The sequence below is a fragment of the Gavialis gangeticus genome, unplaced genomic scaffold (assembly GCF_001723915.1).
Source record: "Gavialis gangeticus isolate Ggan-Ray unplaced genomic scaffold, GavGan_comp1, whole genome shotgun sequence".
NCBI lineage: Eukaryota > Metazoa > Chordata > Crocodylia > Gavialidae > Gavialis > Gavialis gangeticus.
In genome coordinates this window covers 74,058,210-74,066,577 of record NW_017728992.1, presented here as the reverse complement: position 1 = coordinate 74,066,577, position 8,368 = coordinate 74,058,210, and the positions used below count along the sequence as shown (strand labels likewise).

At 42.7% G+C, this 8,368-nt stretch overlaps 1 protein-coding gene across 2 annotated transcripts in view; it reads left to right on the top strand.

The window, feature by feature from the left end:
• The window catches only part of CNDP2 (CNDP dipeptidase 2 (metallopeptidase M20 family)), a 30,655-nt gene that overhangs the window by 7,019 nt on the left and 15,268 nt on the right, over positions 1–8,368 (top strand). The window contains exons 2-4 of one of the 2 annotated variants that reach the window (XM_019524389.1): positions 1,519–1,608; positions 4,296–4,439; positions 6,054–6,216. In XM_019524389.1, the coding sequence (XP_019379934.1) occupies positions 1,549–1,608; positions 4,296–4,439; positions 6,054–6,216 (367 nt within the window). In that variant the 5' untranslated portion in view covers positions 1,519–1,548. The remainder of the gene's footprint in view (positions 1–1,518; positions 1,609–4,295; positions 4,440–6,053; positions 6,217–8,368) is intronic. The other variant, XM_019524398.1, reaches the window with a different exon arrangement.

Sequence of the window (8,368 nt, the reverse complement as noted above, 5' to 3'; positions counted from 1 at the left end):
CCCCCCCCCCCGCCCTTCTAAACAAAAATTGACAGGTACAGTACATGGAGTAAGGACAATGATCTGTGGAGGCTGTTGGGTCATCCCAACTTCCCAAACTGGGATGCATTTTTAAAGGAAGATGCTAACTGGAAATTATTCTGTGGATGGCATTCCATGAGCCCAGACTAGTCCTCTGGCTACTCTGGGTTAGTCTGCTGAAATGGATAGGAGTGGTGGATTAGGAGAGGTTAGATGGTTACTAGAGAACTAGTAGAGCAGTGTCTGCTTGTCTGAAATCAAGCAAAAGTTAGGGCAGGGTGGCTTCTCTGACTCTGATTTGGAGAGGCAAGCTTGTTGCATGTGATGGCCTAATTCAGATGCTGAGAATGGACTTGCATAAAGACAGCATGTAAAGATGAATTCAAGTACAAAGGAAAAGGATAGGAGGTGGAGATGGGCACTGCTCTGTGTTAAACCTGTTCTACCTGCAAGTCCATTCGTGGCATCTGATGGAAGTAGGTGGAAAGCTCATGACTCTCCTCAGAAAGGTGTCAGCCTGTACTGCCTTCATCTCTGCAGAGCTAGTAGTTCTTTGTAGGAGTTGAGGTGTTGACACATTTTTAAGTGTATTGTAATAATTAACCCCAATTTATTGGGTAGGCCATATGTGGTAAAAGTACATGGTGCTTGAGCCAAATTTGATTTAGAAAGTGTTGATTCATCTTGTGATGGGGGATGAATTCAGCTACCCAATAGTAAAAGATCCAGCTTTTTCTTAACTGTCCTGTCTTGATCCTTGATCAGGCATAAAACAAGACTGAAACATGCCATCACTCCTGTTTTTAAGCTGTTCTGGGAGGTTGAGCAGCATGCTAAAGCCAAAACTTTGATTAAATAAACTTCTGGTGACTGTCAGTTTAATTTGTGAGCAGTCCAAAGGATAACTTTTGTGAGCTGAATACTGCAGGGGCGCTACCATTCTTCAGCAGTTTGTGAATTAACTCATAATAATCTTAATGTCACTTAACATATTGCAGGCTTAACTGTGTTTTTAAATCTACTTTCTAGCTTGCTGCTTTTTTAATACTAATATTTGGGGAAAGAATTCAGTGCAGAATAAATGGAAGGGAATCTTTGAAAGAATAATCCAGGTTCAGAAGAGTCCCAAACTATGTAAAGAAAAGCAGGATAGATGAAGGTGCTGGTAAAACTAACTCTTGGGTGTGAAAAACTGCATTTGAGCAGATTCCAAAATTCGTGCTGAAAAATGCATATCATGTGCTACTGCATCAGCAGGACTTAAATGTTTAGCTAGCAGTGCTTCTCTTCATCAGCACTTCATGCTGTCGCATGATTTCCTGTTTCAACCATGAGATGTCTCATGCTCTCAAACACCCATAACACAACTAAATTTGCAGTGTTGCAGTTTGAGAAGGATGGAACTGTATTGGCTTAATCCTTTGAATTACTTTAGCATTGTGTCCATGTTTTATTAGGCTCTGGGCAAATAATTTTTTTTTTCTTTCTTCCTTCTAGAACTTTAAATAGCATCACTCTGACTGGAAAATGTCTGGCCTTGAAACCCTCTTCAGGTACATTGATGAGCACCAGGATCTCTATGTTCGGGTAAGTAGTTTTAATACTTTGTGGAGAACTTTATCCTAAAGGGAAATCTATTTGTTGGACTGACACTTATGTTCTTGCAGTTTGCAACTAAGAATTGCTGCTTACTGAGTCCATCTTGGCCAGGAAACTGTGCCACTGCCAGCAAGTGGATACTGAAAGGGAGAATAAGCAGGATGTGCCTAGGGCTTTTCTTTTTCTCCAGGGTCCCTCTCACTTGCAGCTGCCATCATTTAAGGCCTAGGAAGCTCTAATTCAGAGGCTGTACCTCTGCTCAATAGCTGCCGATTCATTTTTCCTCCAAGAATCTGTCCAGTCCCTTCTTGAATTTGGCTGAACTATCAGTTTACACAGCATCTTGTGGCAATGAATACCATGCTTTACACAGTGTGGAAAAGTAATTCCTTTTGTTAGTTTTAAACTTACTACCTACTAGGTTCATCTTGTGACCCCCTGGGTTTCTCTTCCTCATTTACTACTTAAAATAAATAGTCCTGGCCTCTCTATTCTCTCCTCGTATAGAAGCCCCTTCATACGAGTCCCAATCATTCTTATTTCCCTTCCCTGTACCTTCTCCAGCTCTCTTTCTATATACTTGTTGAGCTTTGGGTACAGTAGTTGAGTGCAGATTCACCATGGATTTACAAAGGGACATAATGATACTTTTTATTTGCAATTCCTTTCTTAATGATTCTTAACGTTTGCCTTCATGATAATTGCTGAGCACTGAGCTAATGGTATTTTTGGCAAACTGTCTACAATGACTCCCAGATCTTTCCTGTGTGGTAACAGCTAACACAGAGCCCATCATAGTATAGGTGTAGTTTGAGTTACTTTTGCCCCTGTGGATCACTTCCCACTTATCTACACTGAATTTAGTTTGCCCTTTAGTTACCCATTCTTTCACTAGTGCCAGATCCTTCTGTAATTCCTCACTCTGCCTTGGTCTTTGGCACTGAATTATTTAAAAAGGTAAATTTGGCTACCTTAGTACTTGCCCCTTGTTCAATATCACTTATGAATGCTAAACACTACTGGTCCCAACACCAGTCCCTGTGGAACCCTGCTGCTTACTCCTTTCCATCCTGAAAACTGGCTGTTCATACTCATTTTCTGTCCTTAAGCCAATTGCTCATCCATGAGTGGACCTTCCTGGTAATCCCCTGTCTACTTCCTTTCATTAAGAGTTCATAAGGTGGTGCTGCCAACCACACCTGTATAAGTTCGTAATGATTACTATGTTGATTCCTGGTTTTCCTGCTTTCTCAGGAGCTTGAGTAACTTGTGGTTGAGAGACTGCAGTTGGCAATCCTAAGTGTAATTGGGTGTTGCCTCGCTATAATACCAAATATTCCAGAGAATAAGTGAGTAAATATTGGGTTTTAATCCATAGTCTTTTAGAATACTTCTGGTTTGAGAAGCAACCTTCCCGGTAGACTAATGAGGCAAGAGATGAGGAGTGATAAGTGGGGAGGTATAGTTGCAGTGATGTAACTAAGGCCTAGAGGGAATTTGTGTCGGAGTCAGGGCTAGACTTCAGCAGCTTCTGGATTGTAGACTGCTGACTGTGTGTCTCCCCACATGGAGAGAAATCAAAGCACTTGTGCAACATCAACTCTTCCTTGGGAGGTTTGACCTTTTGTTACAAACTATCTGGCCATAAAGTTTAAAATGTGCATTCTGCTGATCCCTACAACTTGATGTGCTTTCTATGTTAGTAGGGTTTATTGGAAGTCTTGAGGGACTGGACTGCCAAAAAAATATTCAAACTTCAATGCTCTTTGTATGGTGCTCATTACTTGTTAAGAGCACATGGGGCCAAAGATGATATTCTTTAGAGTCCTAATGGGAAGGGCTCTCAAGCTGATATCTTTTTGGAGAAAATATTGCATGAAACAGTTGGTGCCAGGAACCAAAACAAAGCCAAGTTGCTTGGGCAAACTATATGGCATGTTCAAGCTTTTAATGCTGAGCAGATGGACCATTCTTTTGCTACACTGTATAAATGGGGCACCTATAAAGGAGAATCTTTCTAGAGAAATCTTACCATATTTATGTGAATCCAGGACTACTTTGAATTTAAGATAATCCTCCTGCCTGCCAAGAAATAAATGCTATGCATAGAAAAAATTGTATGAGTTTGTTATAGCTTTCTATGTGTAGAATCTAGTTATTGAAGGTTTGTAGTCTTAAATTCATTTCCCCCCTCCTCCTCCACCTTGCACCCCTGCAATAAGGGAGGCAAGGAGGGGTAGGGGCAGGTGGCTTGCCCCTTGCCCCCTTCCTGTCTGTCTTTTCCACCCCCCCATGTCACTGCATGCCTCCAGACTACTGTATACCTTGCTGTGTGGATTCATGCAGCCTTTTCTGACTGCAAGTGCTGCTTTTGTCATATGACTCTAAAACCAGGCTCCCCGCAGCTATATTGAGGGGAAAAGTACTCCTCTTAGAATTGAGTAAATACTAAACATGGTAATTATAGTAGCTATACTAAATAACTCTCCCCCCACTTTTATTCTTTTTTGCTTCAAACAGAACCCAAGCCACAGACTTGTAATCAAATCTTACAGTTGAGACCTAATACCTGACTCTTGTACCTCAAGTCATATTCCTAAAATACCTTTCACTGGATGGTACGGAATAATACTATTATTCGGGTAAAGTCTTAACCTTTCGTTATCACCAAACAGCGTCTGGCCGAGTGGGTGGCAATCCAGAGCGTGTCAGCATGGCCGGAGAAGAGGGGTGAAATCAGACGAATGATGGAAACTGCTGCCAAGGATATTGAGCGGTTGGGTGGCACCACTGAACTGATGGATATTGGGACCCAAAGGGTATGAAGTTCTGCAACATCATGCTACTATGTAAACTAGAAAATGATTCTGTCAGTGTAGACTCTTAAATTTGTGTGGCTTGGTTGGAGCCCTAGGAAAAAGAAGTTGCAACTTATCAATGCTTTCCTGCTAGGAACTAATCCTTTGGGTTTCAGAAGTGGCACCTAAATGTTGGACTCTGCAGTCTCTGCATGACTGCTTTAAGTGCTCCAGGAGTAGGGACTTCATTTTGAAGCCTTATAGAAATGAGCATGAAAGGATCTGAGAAGGGTCCTGATGCAAAATTGGTGTAATGAGAAGCTTGACTAGAAGCAAATGCTCAAGGATGGTTTTCTGTATACCTTGACACTAAACATCAGTTAACAGAAAAATACTTTATTTGTAAAGCAGAAGGTTGTCATTTGGTAAAAAGGTAAATATATAATAGGCACTTGCACAGCCCAAATGTCCTATAACTGAAATAGGCTTAGGTTTCTAGCATTGCATGGATCCCAGCAGCAGTCTTGGTTATGCCTGGTCTCTTATCAAGGACTCTTCTCCTAGATAATCTAAACAATGATCCTTGCCCTATCTTTATCTAGAGATTAATTCAGGGCTTTAATCTTCTAGGGATATGTTAAACCTTGTACTCTATAGTAAGTTGATTGGATCAAAAGCTAAGTAATGCTGAGTAAGAGTGAGGGACTATCCAAATAGAAATCTTTTTAACTATACTTCTTTTGGTGCATCTCCATAGTGAGTTGGGATCTCCCCAGTGAGTCTGGTGCTGTATAAAGTTCCAAAACAGCTGAATAGCTTCCAAGGTCTAGTGTGGATTCCTGATCAAATTTTAAGGATGTTGGTATCTGCAATGAACACTGAAGTGATGTAAGGCAACTAACTAATCTGTTCCCTGAAGGACATCAAATGATCTCTCCATCTAACAAACTGAACTCTGGCTTGCTATATTCTATACTCACTGCCAAAGTCCAGGTACAAAGGCTTTTAAGTGGCAGTCTTTAGATAAGACCAGCTCTTTAATGTGGCGTAGTAGCTGTCGGTTGCATGACTCTAACACTGAATTTCAGCACTGACTTGCCATATTTTGAAGGTGTCATGAACACTTTATTCTAGTTGTAACAATCCTAGCTGGAGCTGTGGCCCTGTGGTTGTTCTGTAACAGACTTTAGATTCCCTGGGGGTTGGAAGAGGAGCCATGGGGGGAATTACTTGGAGGGTGATCCCAGGAACTCTGTTTTGAAAATGATACAACACTTTGAGAACAAAAGGCACCTTTATGGCTGCAATTAGAAGTACAGTGCACCTAAATCAAGATGCAAGTTGCTATAGTTGAAATGGAGTCCTCTTAGTGCTTGGTGCATGTAACAGTCTTGGAGCCATAGTGTCTTATACCCAAATTGTAGCAATATTTGGGCTGTAAAGCTTGGAGGATAGCACCAATCAACTTTTACTTAAAGCATTTTGTTCTTTTTCTCGTTTAACTTTTATCTGCAAAAGCTAAAGTGTAGGACTAGAATTATCCCATGAGATTTGCTTTCAGAGCATTGAACTTTCTTGCAGCTGAATGGCCATCTTATGGCTTATCCCTGAAACCTGCCTACTTTTCATTTCTAGCTGCCTGATGGTTCAGAGATTCCTCTGCCTCCAATTATTCTCGGCAAACTAGGCTCCGATCCAAAAAAGAAAACTGTCTGTGTCTATGGGCACCTGGATGTACAACCTGCTGCCCTAGAGGATGGATGGGACAGTGAGCCCTTCACTTTGGAAGAAAGACATGGTAGGAGTGATAGGCTTTAAAACAAGTCTAACCCTTGGCCCCAAGGTTTTATAACTTGGATGACCTCTTAAACTGTACTACGTGGAGGAGGTGGGAAAGTGTTCGTAATGAATGGAAGAGCTTAGCATTTGTCCTTTGGGGAGCTGAGCTTTTTAAAGTAAGGGGGAAGAGAAAGTAGTTGTCTTTAGACTAAACTTTTTTTTTCTCCATCTGTCAGCCAAGCTGTGCTCTTGCACTCTTCCTCATAGCTACAGTGATATGAGTATGTTAGAATTGGATATTGGTTTTCATGGCAACTGTGCCCATCAAGTGTGCTGGAACTGAATATTCTGTCATGATTAAAGCTTGTAGTTGTGGCATGATTAAACTGGGGGGGGGGGGGGCTGGGCTAGTCCTATGGCTTATAGCTCAGATCACTGGTCACTGGAGTGCCTGGTGGCTTTAGCTAGGCCAAGCCACTGCACAGGGAATTGCTGAAGGATATGGGAGACATCTTGCATTTGGAGTAATTCCCTCTAAGTAGTTTCCCACAAAAGGGGGCTCAACATGGAGAAGAAGGGAGTAGGGGAACCCTGCCCTAGGTGAGCTCATACAACAGCTCCTGTTACCATAGCATAAATGGCTAATAATAGAGAATACTGAAAAGACCCCCTTCTTGAAAGCCTATCCCATAGACAGCCTCACTTCCTTGCTTCAGCAGTCAACAGGCAAAGCTGGTGATCTTGAAAGTCAAAGGTTGGATGACTAAGATCTCCTGTAAGGGCAGATGCATAGCTTTGATGTTTACACCACAGAAATCAGCTGCTAGCAAACAGACTTATCAGTGACCCATCAGCTTCTAGTGTTGGAGTAACTTTTTTTTTTTTATGAATGTGATAAAGATTAACTAAGTTCTTGTAAGAAAAGCCAGACCTTGTCCTTGTGCTACTTGAGCCACACACAAGGTGACAAAGCTGCTGCTCTAGGAGTTGGTGGTACTTCCAGTCTGGTTCAGCCATATGTTTGCTGCTGCTGCAGTGTTTGTGTGAGCAGTGCGAATGTGTATGGGGCACAGCCAAAGCTCTGCTGCATTCCAGTGAATCTCAGCTGATGTCTGGCCTAGAGGGGGGTGTTTGGGTGTCAAGCAACTTTGGGTGCCTATAAACAAGCAGGGAGGCTGCTGAGCAGGCAATTGGGTGCAATTGCCATGCTCCATCAGCCTGCTGTGTCTTGTGTATTGGTGGCATCCATGTGCTTCATAATGGTGGTGGGGTGCTTTATGTAAAGCTTGTTGAACCCCCATTTTGAAGTGTGGGGATGCTGATGCATGAGAGAACTCCAGGCACTCTTTAAATTGGAGCTGCTCTAATTTAAAGTGCCTTCCTCTGGGGGGGCCCCCCCACTCCCACAGCACATGTATAAATGCCCTTTGACACCATCTTACTAGCTCATGTACCCAGTCTATTCAATCTCTCAAGTGTGGTAGGCAAGAAACATTCACTTCTCCTTGAATCTTGGAGTGGGTGCAGAATACTCAGAGGTGCCCATCTGTTAACGTTATTTGGATTGAGGAAGAAAAGTTGGCTATTTTAAAGGTTTGATTTGTTAAAGTTTTTTTCTATAGATTAATTACTGGCAACTAGTGTAGAAGCATAACCTCTAATGGCCTATAGAATTGGGGGGCTGAACTTTTGGGCGGGGCTTGTCTTGTGGCATGTCTGTTGCCTTCCCAAAGTGCCAACCTGATCCCTTTCCCCTGCCCCATCTGCTCTCTGATCTGTCTTGCTTGCATCTGCTGCCATACTGCCTGTTGCTTCCTTGTCTATCATGTACCACCCAAGTTGCTCATGCCATTTGTGGCATGCAGGCAGAGGTCCAGGTGGCTGGGGGAGCAGGCAGGGATAGTGGTGGGGGGGGACTGGCAGTGGTTCCCCCATGGTCCCCCCCCCCACCCCTAGTACTTACCAGCACAGAGTCCAGCTGCAGCCACCGGGGACTACCTGAATCATCAAAACTCTCCGAATCTTTTTTTCTGATTTTGGAGAGCTTTGAATTGTTTCGGACCTTTCAATTGGTCCCCTGATTGGATTTAGGATTCAGATTCAACTGCCAAATCTCCTCTGAATTGCATCACACTTTGCACAGCCCTAATATTCAGCCTTTTATGATGGGG